General features: G+C 40.5%; 1 protein-coding gene across 1 annotated transcript in view; it reads left to right on the top strand.

Annotated features, from left to right (window-relative positions):
* The window catches only part of DNAH5 (dynein axonemal heavy chain 5), a 291695-nt gene that overhangs the window by 154580 nt on the left and 115665 nt on the right, over positions 1-21450 (top strand). The window contains exons 36-43 of the mRNA XM_040494117.1: positions 4439-4617; positions 5457-5644; positions 5977-6171; positions 9622-9756; positions 10599-10706; positions 12615-12768; positions 18593-18739; positions 21140-21381. Of these exons, the coding sequence (XP_040350051.1) occupies positions 4439-4617; positions 5457-5644; positions 5977-6171; positions 9622-9756; positions 10599-10706; positions 12615-12768; positions 18593-18739; positions 21140-21381 (1348 nt within the window). The remainder of the gene's footprint in view (positions 1-4438; positions 4618-5456; positions 5645-5976; positions 6172-9621; positions 9757-10598; positions 10707-12614; positions 12769-18592; positions 18740-21139; positions 21382-21450) is intronic.

Raw genomic sequence — 21450 nt, 5'->3', positions numbered from 1 at the left:
TTCTCTGGAAGCGACCATGCAGACGTTTTCTGTTGCTCTGTGCGCTAGTCATTTCTTGTTCTTGTCTTTCCTGACCCGTGAGGGAGCGCCGGTGTGCACAGCTGAGCACTCTGTCCTTTGTGACCCACTGTCGTCACACGGCTTCCAAGACACCACACTGTCCTGGCTCTGTACTGTTCCAGTTGGCCCTTCGTACCCTTGTTCTGCTTCCCCTTTACCTTCCCAGTTTAAGCCCAGAATGTGCCGGGAGTCTTGTCCGTCTACGCTGGCTGCTCTGGTGATCTCCTGTGGCTGCGAGTGTCATCCAGATGTGGACTCCCCAGTCTGCACCCAGCCCGGGCTTCTCCCCTGAGCTCCAGACACATCTATCCACGTACCTGTCCAACGTGTCCATTTGGATGCTTGCCCAGAATTCACAGTTGACAGCTTTGATCGTCCCCCACAGACGCACCCTCCTTAGTCTTCCTCATCTTAGCAAATGGCGGTTCCATCCTTGGGTCGCTCAAGCCAAAATGCCTGGAGCATCTCTGATACCTTCCTTTTTTCTCTTGCTTTATTATCCCCCTCTCTGTCATCAAGTTTGCTCAGCACCATTCCCAGAATTCACCTGGGATGTGACCACTTTTCACCCATTTGCTGTTACCATGCTGCTCCAAACCACCATAATCTCTAACGTGGGTTCTCGCAACGGTATTTTGACTGGTCTCCCTGCTCCTGCCATTGCCCTGCCTCCCCTGCCCCCCCCGCTGTGGTCTGTTCTCAGTTCAGACACTGGAAGTCCTATTCCGTCATCTCTTTGCCTCAGTCCCTGCGCTGTCTTTCTATCTCACCCGAAATAAAGCGACCTTACGTGGCATGGCATGATGTGGCCCCAGCTATGCTTCTGTTTCTTCTTTCTCATTCAGCTCCAGCCACTTGCTCCTTAGCTGTTCTAGAACGGCACACTCTTGCTTCGGGGCCCTTGCCCTTACCGTCCCCTTGACCTGGAACTCTTTTTCCCTTCAGTACGGACGTGGCTTGCTCCCTCACCTTCAGGGCTCTGTTCAAATGTCACCTCAGAGGGCACTTCAGACCCACCACAAGAAGCAGAGACCCCCACACTCCCCCTAGCCCTCCTGACCAACTTTATTGTTTCTGTGTCCTATTTTGGAGTAACTTGTTACCTTCCTTTAAGATGTCAGCTAAAGAGCTGGCATGGACTTCCTGTGACTTGTTTACTGCCCCTTCAAGGGTGCTGTCACATTATAGGTGCTAAATAAGCATTTCCAGAATGAATGAATGAAATGTTTATTTTCAGAGGCACATCTTTGTGATGAAAAAGTTAAATAGTACAAAAGGACATAAAGTTGAAAGTGTGAGAGTAAATTTTTTTCTTTTTTTTTTTTTAACACGTAACAGTTTATTTCCTCTTCTAGAAATTTCAAATGCTAGTATGTCAAAATTCTTTTTAATTTTTACATATAGGTATTGGTATATAGTCTACAAACTTCTCTGCATCTTAATTCTTTACTATATTCATTGTCTTATACATCTTTCTGTATCAAAAAAGCTTGAGAACTTTAAATTTTTTTTAAATGTTTATTTTTGAGAGAGAGAGAGAGAGAGAGAGAGAGAGAGAGAGAGAGGACCCATGTGAGCAGGGGAAGGGCAGAGAGAGAGACACACACACACACACACACACACACACACACACACACACACAGAATCCAAAGCAGGCTCCAGGCTCTGAGCTGTTAGCACAGAGCCTGACATGGGGCTCGAACTCACAAATGGTGAGATCATGACACGAGCCAAAGTTGGATGTTTAACCGACTAAGCCACCCACGCACCCCAGAGAACTTGAGAACTTTAGAAACATAGCAGGTGTCTGTTAAATATAGAAGTGGAAGTGATTCCAGGGTTTGTTTCAGCCTGTGTCCCCCTCAATGTTCATTTGCTTATTTTTCTTTAACTCTCTTGATTATGGGAGAAGTGAGTTACCTATTTTTTTTTTTTTTTTTTTGCCGGTCACTGAGATTCCACTGTAAGCATTCCTGCCCTTTTCCCGAAGAATTCCTCACTAAAGTTAATCCTTACAAAAATCAAAGGGCAGAGGCATTGATATCTCATCAGTCTTTTGCTGACTGCCCCGTGGAAAGTCAACAACGTTGGTGGCTGTAGTCTCTGGGAAGCTCAACATCACATGGATGGAGTTGCCATTGTTCCAGATGATAAAATAGTTATTCTAATTCACTAAAAACATATAGTGCCTTTCTCTGAAAGCTCGTGGTGTTTTTTCATGGCCGTTCCCTCCTTCCACTCTGGGCACAAGCAGAGAAGACAGGAATCATTCTTACTACACTGTCACTCAGGCAGAGGGCAGCAGGAATCAAAGGCTTATAGAAGTTTCTCATCTGCTTGATAAGAAACGTACACGGGTCTAAACAGAAAAACATGTGCCTTTCTCTGAAGTATTCTCACAGCTTCTGTGAATCATACTTGTGTGTTGACCACTGGACTCTGCCCTTAATAGCTGCATCGTCTTGGCCCAGACACCTAAACTCTGATTCCCTCCTTTTGGAATCACTGTGTGGACTAGAGGTGACAGATTAATGAGGACCTGGCATTCAGTAAATGTTACTCATTATTATTGTTGCTATGACTATGGTTATTCGCAATCATCAATAACACATTCTTTATCAATGTTTCCTTTTTTTTGAGAGAGAGAGAGAGAGCATGAGAGTGAGAGAGTACCAGTGGGGTGGGCAGAGGGGGAGAAAAGAGAGAATCTTAAGTAGGCTCCATGCCCAGTGCAAGGCTCGGGCTCATGACCATGAGATCATGATCTGAGCTGAAATCAAGAGTCAGATGCTTAACTGACTGAGCCACCCAGGTGCCTCTCAATGTTTCCTTCTGTTTCTCCTTAAGTACGTCCTATAATCAGAGTCTATAACTAAACCCCCCAAGAAAAGAAACAAAAATATGTTCTTGATGTGTGTACCATAAATTCCCCAGCATTTTGCAACCAATACTTCCAATACTTCCACGGATAAAGCGCCTGGCTTGCCTGCTCATTTTCCGCACGAATAGGGTGACTTCTTTTAGGCAACCTAACAACTTACTACTGCTTCAATTCAAATATAAACCCAAATGGTCCCAGTTATAAAGAGGGTTTGCAAGACAGAGTAGCTGGGGGTCAGAGCTCTCGGAGATTTATTTCTTACCCTGGCGGGGTGGACGTGTTCTCGAGCCGGGCAGCTGAGGGCTTGCCACCAGAAAGGTAGGCTCGGATCTCGGCTCTGCTACCACGATCTCGAGAGAAGTAATTCCATCTCTGTGAGCCTTTCTCCTGATCTGTAAGGTGGGAAGAACAACAGTAGCTTCCCTGCAGGATTCTCTGGGCTTAAGCGAGATAATGTAGGTGGAGCACAACGTGTTAACTATTTTTAGAGACTGCTCCGCAAGGGATGACGAAAGTGCAAGGCGGGAAATAAAACTTTGAATTAAAAGGCAAAATCAAAGGGAGCTTGGGCGTTCTCCTGTATTGTCCTCTCCATTTCCAGGCTCCATATACATTCACGGCTAAGTCATTTACTTGCCTTTTTAGGAACCCACTTCCAATGAAATGCAGACTCTGGAGGACCTCTGGTTGGTGTGCTTGCTGTTTATTCCCACCTTTCACATTGGACTATCACTTTATTTCCTTTGAAATTTTTTTCAAGTCCAGATGAATGCTTTATAGAGTTCGCTGTAGGAAAGCCCTCAACTTCATCACTTTGTAGATTCATCACTTTGACAGCACTGGGTGATGCTGGAGAATTGAGTGATTCATCAGTGAGTTATCAGGGTAGTTTTTTCCTTCCCAGGCACTCTTGTATTTCCTCATCAGAGTCTTTTATTTGTTAATATCATGTGATAAGAGATAATAGAAGGTATGTGCAAAGTACAGTAGGCACTCCCAGAAATAGATTGAAGATATGATTATTTAGCAATGTGTGATTTGTCTCATGTGATCATTTGTACCCAAGTACATCAAATTATTGACTCTTAGATTCCCAGAAGGGAATTGATCTAATGGTTCCCAATCTGTTTCATAGAACACTATTCTCTAGATGTTGGTAGATTTCTGTGAAAAACGTTGCCAAGTAAGTTTTGGAAATGCTGTGTACTATTTTTTCACATTTGGAGAATCTCACGCTGTACGTTGTCATGAGAAAGCCTGTTGAAACTTTTTAAGAGTTTTCAAACTGAGTTAACCATAGGCCAGCCCCTCCTTTTTCCTTAACAAATATCCATGAGGAAAGTGTATATTAGGGTGCAGTTTTGGAAATGCTATGTAGGGACAGTGGCTTAAATTTTCCATTTTTAAGTCTTGTGCGCAGTTCATTTTACTGTGATGTCCCAGAAGTGTCATCTAGGTGCCGGGGGCATGGTTCTAGTGATGTCTCTATTCCTCCAGGTGTTATATCACGTTGGCTCAAGCTCTGGGAATGAGCATGGGAGGAGCTCCCACTGGACCCGCAGGAACAGGAAAAACAGAAACTACGAAAGATATGGGTCGATGTCTCGGGAAGTATGTCGTGGTTTTCAATTGTTCCGATCAGATGGATTTCCGAGGACTTGGACGGATTTTTAAAGGTGAGGGTTATATTTTTTATTTGATGAGAAATTTAAAGCTAAGGTAGAATATCTGGTTAAGATTTATTTTGGGGGGCATCTGCGTGGCTCAGTCGGTAAAGCATCCAACTTCGGCTCAGGTCATGATCTCGCGGTCTGTGAGTTCGAGCCCCGCATTGGGCTCTGTGCTGACAGCTCAGAGCCTGGAACCCGCTTCAGATGCTGTGTCTCCCCCTCGCTCTGCCCCTCCCCTGCTCATGCTTTGTGTCTCTCTCTCAATAATAAATAAACATTAAAAAAAAAGATTTATTTTTCAACAACTGGCTGTATTTCAGTGTCATTTTTCAACTTTGTACAACTTTTTGGAAAATCCAAATCTTGACCACTCTTGTGTGGATCAAATGTCAACATCACTTGCCATTGTAATGTTCCTTTATCCCTGCAGGTTGGCTGTTTACAGACAGAGCGCCATATTGTGAGTTGTTTCGGGGGCACTTTATGCATAATCTATTTGTTCAAGTTTATTTTATTTTATTTTCAACCTTTATTTATTTTTGGGACAGAGAGAGACAGAGCATGAACGGGGGAGGGTCAGAGAGAGAGGGAGACACAGAATCGGAAACAGGCTCCAGGCTCTGAGCCATCAGCCCAGAGCCCAACGCGGGGCTCGAACTCACAGACCGCGAGATCGTGACCTGGCTGAAGTCGGACGCTTAACCGACTGCGCCACCCAGGCGCCCCTCAAGTTTATTTTTGAACAGACTTATCTCTGGCTTGTCTTGGCAGCTGCAAAATGCTCTTTTCCTTGGCTTTCCGAAATTATATACTAATTGGATTTTCTATTTAATATCCCTTCGAAGGATTAGCACAGTCTGGATCCTGGGGTTGTTTTGATGAATTTAACCGTATCGATTTACCAGTTCTGTCAGTGGCAGCCCAGCAAATTTCCATTATTCTGACATGCAAAAAGGAGCGCAAAAAGTCTTTTATTTTTACCGATGGAGATAATGTGACTATGAACCCTGAATTTGGACTTTTCCTGACCATGGTAAGGAACCACAAGAAGAGCTGCTGAATTTCAGCCTTCATCTCACAGCTTTCATGCATTTCCCTCGTCTTAGGTCACTTATTTTTCATGAATGGAAATTGCGACAGTAATTTTAACCGCTGTGTGAAGGCCTTTGGTGTTAAACAAAGCTCATGTTAATAACTTGTGATGTAGTCTCTCCAGCTAAAAGGAGAGTGAGATATGTAAATGAGTTCTTCGGTTGTCAGTCCAGATTTGTTGTGTGGACATAATGAATCTTTTAGTGCCGTGCTAATGTGTGTGTGTTGCCCCATGACTGTGTCATTCATCTGTGGGTCTTATTTTCTGCACAGAATCCTGGCTATGCTGGACGGCAGGAGCTTCCTGAAAACTTGAAGATTAACTTCCGCTCCGTGGCCATGATGGTGCCCGACCGACAGATTATCATCAGGGTGAAGTTGGCTAGTTGCGGCTTCATTGACAACGTCGTTTTGGCCAGGAAGTTTTATACTCTCTACAAGCTGTGTGAGGAGCAGCTTTCTAAGCAGGTGTGATGTTCTGAAAGTCTCTCTGGACTTATGCATACTTAGTTTTTCTATTCAGTGAGATTTGCTCATTTCGAAAAATTGTAGACTGGGGTTGTTGACAGATTACCTTACGGATACAAAGTACAAAGTTGTATCGTTATGAAATCAATTTTATATGCATAGTTTCCTGAAATACATTTAAGTAAATTAATATTTACAGCATAAAAATGAGATGAGTACTATCTGAACTGATTTAAGAGCCAAAGAATTATAAATATTAATACTTGCTCTTTATCCCACCTGTACATTAATCATAATATGTGTTGTGCGTCCTCATGGTTTTCAGGAGCCTCTCAATCATTTACTCCAATATCTTACTTCCAATATCTTCGACATATTGGGCCAAGCCTTGCCAATTGTCTATTTTATCTATGGTAACTTCTTTGCTAAGTTTTCTGTACTGTTTAGCGTAGCAGGTTCTGACATCATGCAGCTTTGCAGTTAAGAGGCATGAGATTAATCATGTATTACTTTTGTGTTAGTTATCTGTTGCTGTGTGACAACGGCTCCACCAACTTACTGGTTTAAAACAATACACAATTTATTATTTCATGGTTTCTGTAGGTCAGGAGTCCTGGTACATCTTGGCTGGATCCTCTACTTAGAGGGTAACGAGGCGTCAGTCAAGTCTTGGCTCCCTGTTTGGAGAAGGATTTACTTCTAAGCTCACTCAGGTTGTTGGCAGAATTCTGTTACTTGAGGTTGAAAGACTGAGGGATTCTGTTTCTTGCTGGCTGTCAGCTGGAGAAGGCCACCTCAGTTCCTGCAGGCTGAATGACATTCTTTGCCACATGGGATCCCCCAACACGGCCACTTGTCTTCTCAAAGTCAGCAAGGGAAAAAGGTTCTGGCAAGATGAGTGCTATGGTCTTGTATTAGGATTCTGTAGAGAAACAGAACCAATAGGATATATGTGTATATACCTGTAAGGAAATTTATTATAAGGTATTGGCTCACAGTTATGGAGGTAGAGAAGTTCCATGATCTGTTGTCTGTAAGCTGGAGACCAGCTGATGGTGTAGTTTGAAGGGTTGATGGTATAGATTCTAGTCCAAGTCTGAAGGCCAGACAACTAGGAGCATTGAGGACAGCAGTGGTTGATATCCCAGCCTAGCAGTAGGGCAGAGCGAGCAAATCCATCCATTCTTTCCACCTTTTTGTTCTGCTGGGGTCCTCAGCACTTGAATGGTGCACTCTTACATGGGGGAGGGCCATCTTCTTTACTCAGTCCACCAGTTCCAATGCTAATCTCTTCCAGAAACTTCTTTGGAGACACACCCACAAATAACGTTAATCAGCTCTCTGGGCATCTTGTGACCCAGTCAAACTGACACATAAAATTAACCATCACACATCTTATGTAATGTGACCACATGAACACATACACAGAAATTACATATGGCCAGTCATCGTTGCTGTATTATATTGGTTAAAACAAGCCTAGCTCCTACCATACTCAAAGGGAAAAGATTATACAGGGACACAGACACCAGGAGGTGGGGATCATGCCACAAATTTCTGGGACGTATAAATAAAAATTACTGAAAGAATACACTAAATAATAATACACTGCAATAAACATAAAACTGTAACACAAATAAAATCTCTTAACATATACAATACTTTGGTTCCTCTCTACTCTAGTCTCCATTCCAAACTTCTTTGACTCTAGATTATTTTTTTATACCCCCAAGCTCAATTAAATTACTTTCCCACTGAAGATGCTCTTTGTTCCTTCTGCTTATTGAAGCCTTTACTCACCCATTCTCCTTTTTTCTTCTGTCAAAGAAATATTTTTCCATGCTGTTTCTTGCATGTAGAAAACTCCCACATCACTGACTCCTGTCTCCTTCTTCTCTACTATTTCGTTTCTACTTTTCTTCATGCCCACAGCCCTGCTCACAGGTCGTTGTCATGAAATGAGCCAACGTGCCCAAAACAGTTGGCCCCGTGCTGATCTCTGGGTGAACATTCTATGAATCTCACTTCATGCCCACAGATTTAACTGAGTCCAGCTCTGAGAAATTTTCCTTAATTAGTTCCACACATCAGCACTTTCAAGTCATGGTCACTTTTTAGTGAGTTTGCTCACATTTTTACCTTTTTACCTCTATTAGAATTTAAACTCCTTGAAGGCAGGAACTCAGTCCAAATATTTTTATGTGCTCCATCCTCCAAATGACTTGTCTGAAGTGAGGCGTGCTGCTCCCAGTTACCTTAGCCCCTAATTGTTGTTTTTTTCTATGTGGTAAAGCATATATAACATTAAATTTGCCATCTTCACCGTTCGTAAATGTACAGTTCAGTAGTATTCAGGATACTTACAATGCTATGAAACTGATCTCCATAACGTTTTCATCTTGCAAAACTCTGTACCCATTAAATAGAAATTCTTCTCTTGCTGGTCTCTCAGCTCCTGATGACCAACAGCCTACTTGTTTCCATGCATCTTCCTACTTCAGATACCTCATGTAAATGGGATTGTAAGCATTTGTCTTTTTTGACTGGCTTATTTTGCTTAGCATAATGTCCTCTCGGTTTACCTGTGGTGTAGGATATGGCAGGATTTGCTTCCTTTTTATGACTGAAGAAAGGATGCCGCATTTTCATTTTCCTGTTCATCTGAAGGTGGGCATTTGGGTTGCTTCTGTCTCTTGGCTGTTGTGAATACTGTTGCTGTCATTATGGGTGTGCAACTGCCTCTTTGAGATCCTGCTTTCAATTATTTGGATATATACTCAAAAGAGGGGTTTCTGGATCCTATGGTGGTTCTATTTTCAATTTTTTGAGCAACTGGCATACTGTTTTCCATAGTGGTTAGATAATCCGTTTTTAATTATTCACTTTATAGGTGATAAAATTTGTTATGATTTGAGCTTTTACAGGTATATATCAAGGGAATAACAAAGCTGGGGCTTGGCTTTCTGGTTTGTCCTTATTTTTCCCCGCTCTAGGTAATCCTAGAATAGGACTACTTTTCTTCCTTCTTAAAACCTGTCTTTTTGCCTATCAGTGTGTGTGTGTATGTATATATACACACATTCCTGGTTCAGAGTTTTAGCTTTAGAGATATGAGGACATTTTCCTATGGATGACTGATTAAGAAGAGGCTCAGGGAGACGTGTATACTCTAAGAGGAAATTTATTCCTTTCTCCCTGTCAAGATATATTTATTAGCTCTGATCTAAGGGCTTAAATTAGTGATTGTCCATGAGAGAACTCTTTTGGATATTCTCAGTTTGCTCTAAAAATACATACTGATAAAAATTTATTGCTTCACTAACTACAATTTTCTTCTAAAGGAAAATTAGCATTTATTCGTTATTGTGAAGAGGTCTTTTGTCAAGTTTGTATCGTTTTCATGCGCAAGTTAATATTGAAAATAAGCCCAGTGTACCTCACATTCTTCAGGTACATTATGATTTTGGTCTGCGGAACATTCTGTCAGTTCTGCGAACGCTGGGAGCCGCAAAAAGAGCCAACCCCACAGATACGGAATCAACAATCGTCATGCGTGTTCTGCGAGACATGAATCTTTCTAAACTAGTAAGATTCACAGATGGAAATGTTCCACCAACTTACATATCAGTTCAGCTAACTAAGCACAAATGAGATTTAGAAATATTTATTTAAAATACTCATTTAAAATGCTTAATAATCAGCCAAAGTGCTGGAGAGCCTAACTTTAGACTTTTTCAGACGTTGCTTTTGTGGTAACTCATATCTAGTCTAACATATGCCTATTTCGATAGAATTCAAATGGATTTTTAAAAATCCACATGTTAAGTTTCCAAATACTTTGAAATACTTTTGGGTTTTAGAGCTGAAATCTCACCTTCTTTAAAGTCTGTAGAACCCAGCAGGAAGTGATATGTAAATTTAACAAGTGTGTAATTTCACACTCTCTCATTTCATAGGTGAGACTGAAAATCAATTGTTCAGTGTCAGTGAATCTGTGTACAGGGTGACAGATGGTATATTTTTTTTCAAGATAAAAGGGTGGAGCAAATTCCAATTCATGAATTTGTTACTATCTCTTATTTCAATTATTATTTTTAAAATTTCAATTAGAAATTGTAGGTTATGTGGTAATTCCCTGAACTGATTATTATTTTATGGAGAGGTTGTCATATGGGTACTATTTTCTTTTCTTTCATCTCCTTCCTTCATTTTCTTCTCTTCTTCCTCCCTCTTCCTCCCCCTTTCTTTTCTAAAATAATTTTTAATTTATGGGAAACATGAGGAGCATATTCTTCCACTTCAATGAAGGTGACATTTTACTTACTATCTTAAAATAATTTGGTATGTTCAGCATTTTCAGTTTATCTGTGCGTTGTTATGATTGTGCCAAAATAGTTGGTCCAGTTTCTCTTCCTTTTCTCTCTTAGATTGATGAAGATGAACCCTTATTTTTGAGTTTGATTGAAGATCTCTTCCCAAATATTCTTCTGGACAAAGCAGGTTACCCTGAACTGGCAATGGCGATTAGTAGGCAGGTAATGTATCTCTCAGGGACATCCAGCTCTGTCCGTGTCTCTTTCATCCGAATTTCATGGGTGTCAGGTGCAGCTGATGTATTGCAGATCCGTGGGTTTCAAGAACAACACCCAAGATGATGGCTACTGTTTTCGGGGAGGCTGTTGAGCTTCTCCAGCCAGACAGTCCCCTGCTGTCCCACAAGCACATCTGGTTGGCCACATGTTAGTGGGCCCACTATGGATGGAAACCGTGCCGCACCAGATTCTGAGATGAAGTATGACGAGCGAGCGGGGCGAGTGGGGCTCAGCTGGCTGGCGAGCCTTCCTCGACTTGGCTTTGTCTGTGGCCCTGGTGCTTCCGCATGGCTTTGACCTCTGGACTCCCGCCCTGAGGTGTCACTCGCAGTGATCTCCCGTGGCTCCTCAACTGTCACTCTTTTCCCCCAGGCCTAGGATCACCTGTGGTTTCTTCCTCAGGCTCTGGGGATCTGCCATGTTATGTGAGGCATTAGGTGTCTGGATTTCCTATGAGACTTGGTGCAGCTGTACGTTTTCCTAGTTTTCCTGGGAATGAAGACGAGTCATGTAAACCTTGTGCCATGGTTTACTTTCCTGCAAAGAAGAGTTTGGGGGAAGAAAAGTTTTATAGAAATAGTGATTGGCTCACATTTATAAAGTACATTTCAATTTAAGATATTTGTTAACAAAAATCAAATACGGCAGTACTTAATGGATATTTTCCTTTTAAAAATCAAGATACAAAAATCTTAATCTGATCAGGTAAGAGTGATAATTCATTTTGCAAATGAATTATCATCGTATGGCTGAATTGTCTAAAAAGCTTAGTATAAAGTAATGTATAAGATGACTAACAGCGTAATTTGTAGCATATGAAAAATCTGAAGAGCATATACATAGCATGAAATGACATGTGATTATTATCCAACAATTATTTAAATAAAAATAAAAACATCATTTATAGTGGGGTTAAGCGTAGCATGATGGTTAAGAGCATGGACCATGGAGCTTAGTTTCTTGGGTTCGGATTCCCACTCTGTAACTTTACAAGTAATAATCTTGGGTAAATTGCTGGGCTTCTCTGTGCCTCAGTTTCCTTCTCTGTAAAAGAAAGATAGTGACAGTACTAATCTTGTAGTGTTATTATGAATATTGAACTTAGACTAGTGTTTGGCAGAATAACTTTCATGTGTGTGTTTGACAGATAAAAACTCAGTAGATTTATAGACAGTTTGAGTTTTAGATGGAATTTCAGTCAACTTGGTGTGCTACCAACTTTTCCAGTTATTAAATATCACCTTTTAAATTAAACATTTAAAATACATTTTGATACATGAGTCTTTATTCTTAAGTTGCTCCTAAGACGTATATTCAAGGATGTATTAATATAAATGTATTCAATTCCCAAAGGCAAATGCAGAGGTTTCTTGTTGCCTTGGGATAACATTTTGAATATTCAACCTATGGTCTTTGCATATATATATATATATATATATATGCGCCATATATATATAAATTTTTTATTTTAAGTAAACTCCACGCCACACATGGGGCTCAAACTTATAACCCTGAGATAAAAAGTCACATGCTCTACTGACTGGGCCTGCCAGGCACCCCAGCAATATATTGTTCATTGTGGTAAAATATATAATTTAAAATTTAGCATTTTAATCATTTTTAAGTATACTGTTAAGTGGCGTTAAGTACATTTCACATTATTGTGCAAAACATCGTCACCACCCATGTTCAGCACTTTTTTCACCTCCCCGAACTGAAACTCCATGCCCGTTAAATAGTAACTATCTTTCCTCTATCCCCCTCCTCAATGTCTGTGCTTAGTTTGAGCGCAGTGGAAGGTCCAGATTGCTGTCGATGTGGCCCAATGTGGGGCTTTGTTTATGTTTTCAGGTTGAAGAAGCTGGTTTAATTAACCATCCTCCTTGGAAACTGAAAGTTATCCAGCTGTTTGAGACACAGAGAGTGCGACACGGAATGATGACCCTGGGGCCCAGTGGAGCGGGGAAGACCACTTGTATCCACACCTTGATGAAAGCCATGACAGGTAAGGGGGTGGTCAAGCTATGTTGCTCCGGGCAACACATTTAAATCACTGTGACACATTTGGATGCTCCAAGAGGGACATGCTCTACTGATTATTGGGCACATTTTAGAGATAGTGTATTATAATAATGAACTGGAGGGGAAAACTTCTTTGCAGCTTTATTGAGATATAACTGACACATAGTATTGTATAAGTTTCATGTGTACAGTGTATTGATTTGAAGCAATTGTATGTTGCAGAATGATTACCACCATTAGCTTTGACCCCCATCTCGTCACACAGTTACTTTCCATTTCTTTTTTGTGGTGAGAACATTTAAGATCTACTCATCTAGCAACTTGTTCAATTATATGATACAGTGTAATTAGCTATGATCATGATGCTATATGTACGTTATGCTATAATGTATGTCAGATCCTCATCCTTGTGAATCTTTAACTGGAAGTTTGTACTCTTTGTCTGATATCTCTCCATTTCCCTACACCTTAACCCCTGGTAACCACCATTCTACAATCTGTTTTCCAGGGTTTCATTTTTTTTTTAGATTCCATACGTAAATGATACCATACAGGATTTATCTTTCCCTGTGTGACTGACTTCATTTAGCGTGACATTCTCGAGGTTCATCCATGTCGTCATGTCATTGCAAATGGCAGGATGTCCTTCTTGCGTGTGGTTGAATTATATATATGTCACATTTCCTGAATTCTTTCTCTTATTAATGGGCATTTACATCATTTCCGTATCTTGGCTTCTATGAATAATGCTGCATGAAAACAAATTTTAAACAGTGACTTTATGTACTGTGTTATGTGTTTTACTTATGTTATGTCATTTAATTTTCACCATGATCTTGAGATGTGGCTCTGACCATCCCCATTTTGTACAAAAATGTTGAGCTTCAAGTTCAGAAATGCTACAGGTTGTGAAGACAGTAAGTTCAAGGCCCACTAATGAAAAACCCGGACGTTTCCCATTATAACATGGTACTTCCCAATGAGTTAATACAATGTGCTACCTCTCAGTAAATTAAAAAAAATAATTTCAATTTCAACTCCCCAAATCATCCTAATCGTAAACTAATTTCCCACCAAGAATCAGATATTTTTCTGGTGAAGTTCAAGAGATGCCTTTAATTCCCAGATCTCCCTTAGCCTTATATCTAATTCCCTACCTAGCCCAAGGTCATCCAAAGATTATGGGCATTGCCACATTTGTGACTATCCCTGTATTTTCTGATTGGACATTGATGTTTCCCCTACTAAAAGTACTGTGTAGGCAGCTCTGAGCCATGGCAGATTTGAGTCCCAAAATTTCACAGAACTTCAGCCGTTGGATTGCATCACACATGGTCCCATGGGGAAAAGGTGCCTGGCTGGGTTTCCAGTCCGCTCATGAAACTCCAGTGCACTGATGCTGAGTTGTGGCGGTGGAGACTGCTCTGTGTTTGCTCTAGGGACCTGCACGTGTTGGGTTTAGTCTCGGTGCCCTCAGCTAGGGGGCAAAGTGAGTTCTGTACGTTAAGACTCCAGCACGGGGTGTTCACACTGAGACAGAATTGTGCTCTCAGCTCTCACTTACCTTTGCCAAAACCGAGAGCACACACCTGCAAGACTTACCGTGCGGTTTTCATGTGCTGTTGAGACTCTGTTTGGGGATTTTTATATAGCTTTAAAATGATGTGTTCTCTCAAATTATGCTTAATAATACTTTTGTTGTTGTTGTGTAGCTGCCTTCTGTTAGCAATAAACTACAAATGCACCTGGTAAAGTGAGTTGAACAAAATGAGTACTAAATATTAAACAATAGTGATACATTATGTATAATATGTCTAAATTATGTAATCCATACGGCATCGCTGGTTTTGGAGAAGTTCTTTGCAAAGATGAATTAATCATTAGACTACTTGCTGTCGATTAACCTGTTCTTGGTTTTCATACGTAGGGCAAACATTCGTTATCTTAAGCAAAACATTGTCTAATGCCGAAAACACTAATAATCCCAAAGATTGAGAAGGTAATTGCATTGAACTTGTACTAGACCCATGTATATCTGTTTCCTTATTCATCATGTATTTATTTATCAAATATCTTTAATGTTCTGTACGTGAGGTTCTGCTAGGTTCTGTAGCAGAAGTGGGGAAGCAGGCGTGAAAACCAAAGGCCATGCCTTCAAGGAGCGGGATAACCCAGACAGTTATTAGTCAACATGGAATCACTATGAGAAGATTTGGACAGTTATGCTGTGAGCAGGCAAAGGAGATCAGAAACCTTTCTAAGGAATTCTAGGAAGGCTTACAGAGCAGGTGCCACTTCAGCTGAAGATTGAGGGTTGAGTAGCAGATGGATGCAAGGCATTCTTAGCAGAACAAAGAGCCTGTGCAGATAGGAGAGACTCCAGAGAGCATGGCATGCCCAGAAAGTGCACTGGTGTGGATAAAAGGTAGTCTGTGTGTGGGGGTGGGAGTGGGGAAGGTGAGAAGGTATATATAGTACGTGCTCCTGGTGCCCACCACCACACCCCTTTGACCCTGTCCTGGTACAGGTACAGCTGTTGGTCAGTTTCTCCCACAAATGCCAGGGGTGTCTCCCAGTTTTTCAGCATTATGACTTTCCTAGAATCTAGGGAACTGGTTCAGCCTGGAAGAGAGTGGGCATTAATGCCCCTGAGGCAGCCATACCCTCAAACAGTGGCAGAAGTTGGGTTGAAGGCAAGTGTCCTACCTCCTCATGTCCATCAGAGGGACACTACATCTGTGGCCACCTCCCAAATGAGCCCATTCTTGGATTTCTCTCATTTTCTGTTTCATTCTCTCTTTCCCCTGACTTCAAACTCCCCATACCCGTATCCTTGTTTGAGGCTTTCCTTTTAGGGGGCATTCAAATTAGTGCAATAGAGCTTTGTAAGTTATGCTAAGTACTTAGATTTTATTTTGCAGGTGATGGGAAGCCATTGGGCTGGGGAGTGGTATGATCAACGCTGTGTGTAGAAGACCATCCTGTGGCCATGTGGAGAATGGGCCACGGGACAGGAGGGATGGTCTGGAGACCATAAAGAGGCAGCAGCAAGAAAGTGTACCTACTCTAGGGGCAGAATCCATGAAGGTGGAGTGATCAGGACAGTCAAGAAATGCCTAGGAAGAGAATTAAGAGGATTCGGTTTAAGTCAGCAAAACTAAAAGGCAACCAATGGAATGGGAGAAGATATTTGCAAATGACATATCAGATAAAGGGTTATAAAGAACTTATCAAACTCAACACATAAAAAGTAAGTAATCCAGTGAAAAAATGGACAAAAGACATGAATAGACACTTTTCCAAAGAAGAGATCCAGATGGTGAACAGACACATGAAAAGATGCTCAACATCACTCATCAGGGAAATACAAATCAAAACCACAACAAGATATACCCTCACACCAGTCAGAATGGCTAAAATGAACAACTCAGGCAACAATAGATGTTGGCGAGGATGTAGAGAAGAGGAACCCTTTTGCATTGCTGGTGGGAATGGAAAACAGTATGGAGGTTCCTCAAAAAATTAAAAACAGAGCTACCCTATGACCCAGCAATTGCACTACTAGGTCTTTATCCAAAGGATGCAGGTGTGCTGTTTTGAAGGGGCACATTCACCCCAATGTTTATAGCAGCACTATTGACAATAGCAAAAGTATGGAAAGATCCGAAATGTCCATTGACTGACAAATGGATAAAGAGGACGTGGTATATATACAGAATAGAATATTTACTTGGTGATGAAAACGAATGAAATCTTGCCACTTGTGATAATGTGGATGGAACTCGAGTGTATTATGCTAGGCAAAATAAGTCAGTCAGAGAAAGACATATATGACTTCACTCATAAGTGGCAATAAGAAACAAAACAGATTAACATAAGGGAAGGGAAGCAAAAATAAGATAAAAACAGAGAGGGAGACAAACCATAAGAGACTCTTAAATATAGAGTACAAACTGAGGGTTGCTGGCGGGGTGTTGGGTGGGGGGATGGGCTAGATGGGAGATGGGCATTAAGGAGGACACTTGTTGGGATGAGCACTGGGTGTTGTATGTAAGTGATGAATCCCTAAATTCTATTCCTGAAACCATTATTATACGATATGTTAACTAACATGGATTTCATTAAAAAATAATAATAAAAGGAGGAATTAGTTTAACCAACCTTTTGAAAGTAAAGCATTTTTTTCTTGTCATCTTATAAACATGTTTTGGTATTTCATTTTTTTGGTCATAAATTAAAAAAATATTATGCAAGTGTAGTTGACATACAATGTTATATTGGTTTCAGGCATATAACATAGTGACTCAATAATTCTGTATCAAAATGTTATGGTATTTAAAATTGAAATGATACAATTCTACGTACTACCATAATGAAATAATTAAAAAAATTTTTTTAATGTTTATTTATTGTTGAGAGAGAGTGAGAGAGCACACACATGAGCCAGGGAGGGGCAGAGATAGAGGGAGACACAGAATCCGAAGCGGACTCCAGGCTCTGAGCTGTCAGCACAGAGCCCGACGTGAGGCTTGAACCATGAGATCATGACCTGAGCCGAAGTCTGACGTTTAACCCACTCAGCCACCCAGGCGCCCCCATAATGAAATCATTTTTGATAGTTATATGAGCAGCAGATCAAGTCATTTTTACTTATGATACTATCATAGTCTTTTAAAAAATGTTTATTTATTTATTTTGAGAAAGAGAGAGAGAGTGAGCAGGGAAGGGGGCAGAGAGAAAGGGAGACAGAGAATCTCAACCAGTCTGCAGCACAGAGCCCGTCGTCGCAGGGCTCGAAACCACAAACCGCGAGATCATGACCTGAGTTGAAACCAAGAGTTGGACACTTAACTGACTGAGCCACCTAGACACCCTAATACTGTCATACTCTTTAAGAGTTTGCTGGCCTTTAGGTAAAAGATACAGTTTTGCTAGTCTTATGGATATCATTTATTGAAGAAGCTGATTTGTGATGCAGTTTCCCTTCAGCGTTGTAAAATACTGCAAATAATTACCCCGAGTCTTTCTGTGATTTAAAAAAAAGAGAACTATGGTCTAATTTTCTAAATGGGTTTTAGTGGGTTTTAACACCTTTTTCAATGTGCATAGTTATTATGTATGTTTGCCTGTGTTTGTCAACCTTTCGCACAGTATGTAATGTTTCAGCATCAATTTTTATCATTTTATACTTTAAACCTTATTCTTCACTTTTCTGCTTATTAACCACAGTCCCTTATGTACAGAATCTAGCTTATTTAGAAGTAGTTTTAGGGTGTGAAAGAGTCAAAAACCTTTTTTGAATTTGGCTGTAAATGAAAAGTCCTTGATTCCTACAATATTAGTTTCGCTTAGGTTTTTTTTTTTTTCCAAACGAGTAAGAACACATCTCAGCAAATTGAAGTCGGGAATGTAGAGAATGCAGCATCTTCTGGGTGCTATTTCAGAGACCAGGCTTAATCCAATATATCATAAATCAAAAGATTTTTGAGCTGTGAAATTGGAAGAACTTCCAGATTACATTAATTCCTTCATCCATGCCAACATGGTATCCTTCCCCCACCCCCATTATGTTTCCTGCAGCTTGCTTTTACAGAAGATAGAAACAAAAGTATGTTAGTCCATAAGATGTAACGATGTTAATTATGATACCTTGGAATGCAGGAAGACATAATGTTTTCGTGTAATTTTGTATTTTTCCTATTTTGAACACCTGTTGACAGTACATTGCAGTTAGTACAGTGTTACCTAATGATGGCTTGCTCTACATCTGCGTTGTTTAAACGTTGTTTTGGATTTACTTGGTACAGATTGTGGAAAACCACACCGGGAAATGAGGATGAATCCCAAAGCGATTACAGCCCCACAGATGTTTGGTCGACTTGATGTGGCCACAAATGATTGGACTGATGGGATATTTTCAACTCTTTGGAGGAAAACGTTGAGAGCTAAGAAAGGTAGAAAATGAAGTGTTATTTTCGACCTGTACTTCTAGATAAAATCTTAGGGTGCCTATTTAGAATTAGTAGAACAACTGTATTCTCCATACGAGGAGACCAGCAAGTCCTGAATCAGTATATTTGTCAACGTTGAAATACTGAAACTATTGATTAGTATATTTAAAATCCCCCTCTCCCACCTTTTTTTCTTTGTTGTTATTACAAAGGGAATGGTTTTCCTTTTCAATAAGTGTTTTTGTATCCCTGTGATATCTTAGAATAAAATAGAAAGAAGAAGCTGTTAAGGAAAATTGATAGTGTTGAATAAAGTGACTCTACCATAACCATTTCCCTGAATCTTTTAAAAATGTTATTTTTGTTTAAGCATAGCCTATTTTTAGAATACCGATTCCCCCTATAAAATCGCAGGGGGAAATGGGCTTCTTTGGGAAGAAAATTGCATATATCAAAAACAAAGTCTCTATTGAACTAACAAATATTGCTGTTTAGACGCACACTGGTGTTTGGTTATCCCGTGAAGAAACTCGTTAAGGGCTAGTGGTTCACTCTGAATGCGCTCTTACTTTTGGAGTCTCTAAATTGAACCCAATGTTCCTGGGATACAGGCTCAGATGGAAGAGGTGATATCAACTCTCCTCTCCTCGTGTTTTCTCACTCTCGAGTAAGTGGGAGAAAGGCATAGTGAATGCACTTGCGGGGAGAAGGAAGGAAAGATACTGGGGACATTTCTTCATGAGTCTTGTCTTCGGAACACTGTCTACTGAGAAATGTTTAAGGTGGCGCCACTCATTTAGGGAACGGAGCTCAGCAACCTAACATCAGTTGTCAAAAGAGGCATGAACATGTACAATTTCTAAAGTGTGCTCATATTAGACATTGTTGTTTTACTGGAAATAAATGAAAGTTTGTCTCTGTCTTGTTCCAGTAATCCTATGTAAACACATAATGCAGTGCCCAGTGCTACCTCAAAGAATGCGAGCTCAAAGCAGTGGTTTTTTTTCCCTCTTTAAAGAAGGCAACATACCTTTTCTAAGTGACTCGGGTGTTTAGATCATCATTTTACTTAAATTCAGTCGACTGAGCAGAATTAAGATTTTTAAAAGCATTTTATTTGACACATAATATTTTACAGCTGTGGCACAGTAAATAAAGATTAGAGTTCCAAACTTGGTCATGGTGTCAGTAAGAGAAACTAGAGATTAAGAAATTAGGAGGAATTATTAAACCAGATACCGAAATTTGCGATGGCATTCCGTTGACCATTCTGCTGATGCTTGTGACTTTTTTTTTACTTCCAAATATCTCCTTAAGTGATTCCCATCAGTTTTGTCCCCTGTAGCCCCTCCAAGGGGCTCATGGCCTCCAGCTTGTCAGATACAAATTGTTGGTTCTCAGGCTAGTCCGGTTTGCACAGAACCTGGCATGGTTGATCACTCCCCTTCTTGGGCCTCTTCTGTCATTTGACATCAGGGAAACTTAACCTGCTTGCTGTCCTTCTACTTCTGCCTCATGAGGGGTCTGTCAGAGGGAGGAGTCTGCAAAGGAGACTGTACCAGAAGTCTGAACTTTGAAGTGGCTCTGTGCTCAGACCTCCTGCCTCTGTCTACTTGTACTCCCTAGAAGAAACATACCCAGTCCATGGTTTTAAGTGCCATCTCTAAGCCAATGGCTTCTACATTCTAATCTTCAGCCCTGACCTCTCCCTTGAATCCCCAGCTCAACAACGTTGTGGGATGTGTGTGGGACATCTCAAATGTGACATGTACCAGCCAGAATCAGTTCCGTGGTTCTGCCTGTCCTTCTGATGACACTCACATTCCCTTTTCTCTTCTCCAACTCTTGCTTTCTAGAACAGCCTCAATTTGTACTCACTTTGAGACCTTTGCACTTGGTATTCTTACTGCCTGGAAAATTCTGCCTCTAGATCCCTACATCACTTCATTCTCCTGAAATATTTTATTGATTACCTTATCAAAAGCAATGCCCCATCCTCTTTTCTTCCTGATTGTTCTTATCGTACATGTTATTTGCTTATTGGTTTTATTATCATCTGTACCCCTTAGAATGTAAGCTCTGTGAAGACAGGACAGTGTCTTATTTTTACCGTAATGTCCCCAGACCCTAGAATAGTGCTGATACATAGAAGGTGCTTAATGAATATTTGTTCAACGAACAAATGACTTTTTTCCTTTGGTTATGTGCTTTAAACAATGGCTATAGATAGAACTGGAAAAGTCCTATGTGACAAAATAAGATAATCATTTCTATCAAAGTTTTATTTAAATATTAATGAAAATTATATCAAATTATAGTACTTCTTCAAGTACACTAGTTACGTGTATATGTATATATGTGTGTGTGTATTTTTCCCCCCCCACCTTTCGTGGGCTATTCTAGGGGAGCATATCTGGATAGTTCTTGATGGTCCAGTAGATGCCATCTGGATTGAAAATCTGAATTCTGTTTTGGATGATAACAAAACTCTAACCCTTGCCAATGGTGATCGGATTCCCATGGCTCCAAACTGTAAGATCATTTTTGAACCTCATAACATTGACAACGCTTCACCTGCTACTGTGTCAAGAAATGGAATGGTTTTCATGAGTTCTTCTGTCCTCGATTGGAGTCCTATCCTTGAGGTATAGTGGAGTCTTCATTTTTTTAATTTAATTTAATTTAATTTAATTTAATTTAATTTAATTTAATTT

This window comes from Herpailurus yagouaroundi, unplaced genomic scaffold (genome assembly GCF_014898765.1).
Source record: "Herpailurus yagouaroundi ecotype Mexico unplaced genomic scaffold, PumYag 29, whole genome shotgun sequence".
NCBI classification, from domain to species: Eukaryota; Metazoa; Chordata; class Mammalia; order Carnivora; family Felidae; genus Herpailurus; species Herpailurus yagouaroundi.
This window is presented reverse-complemented; position numbering and strand designations above follow the sequence as displayed.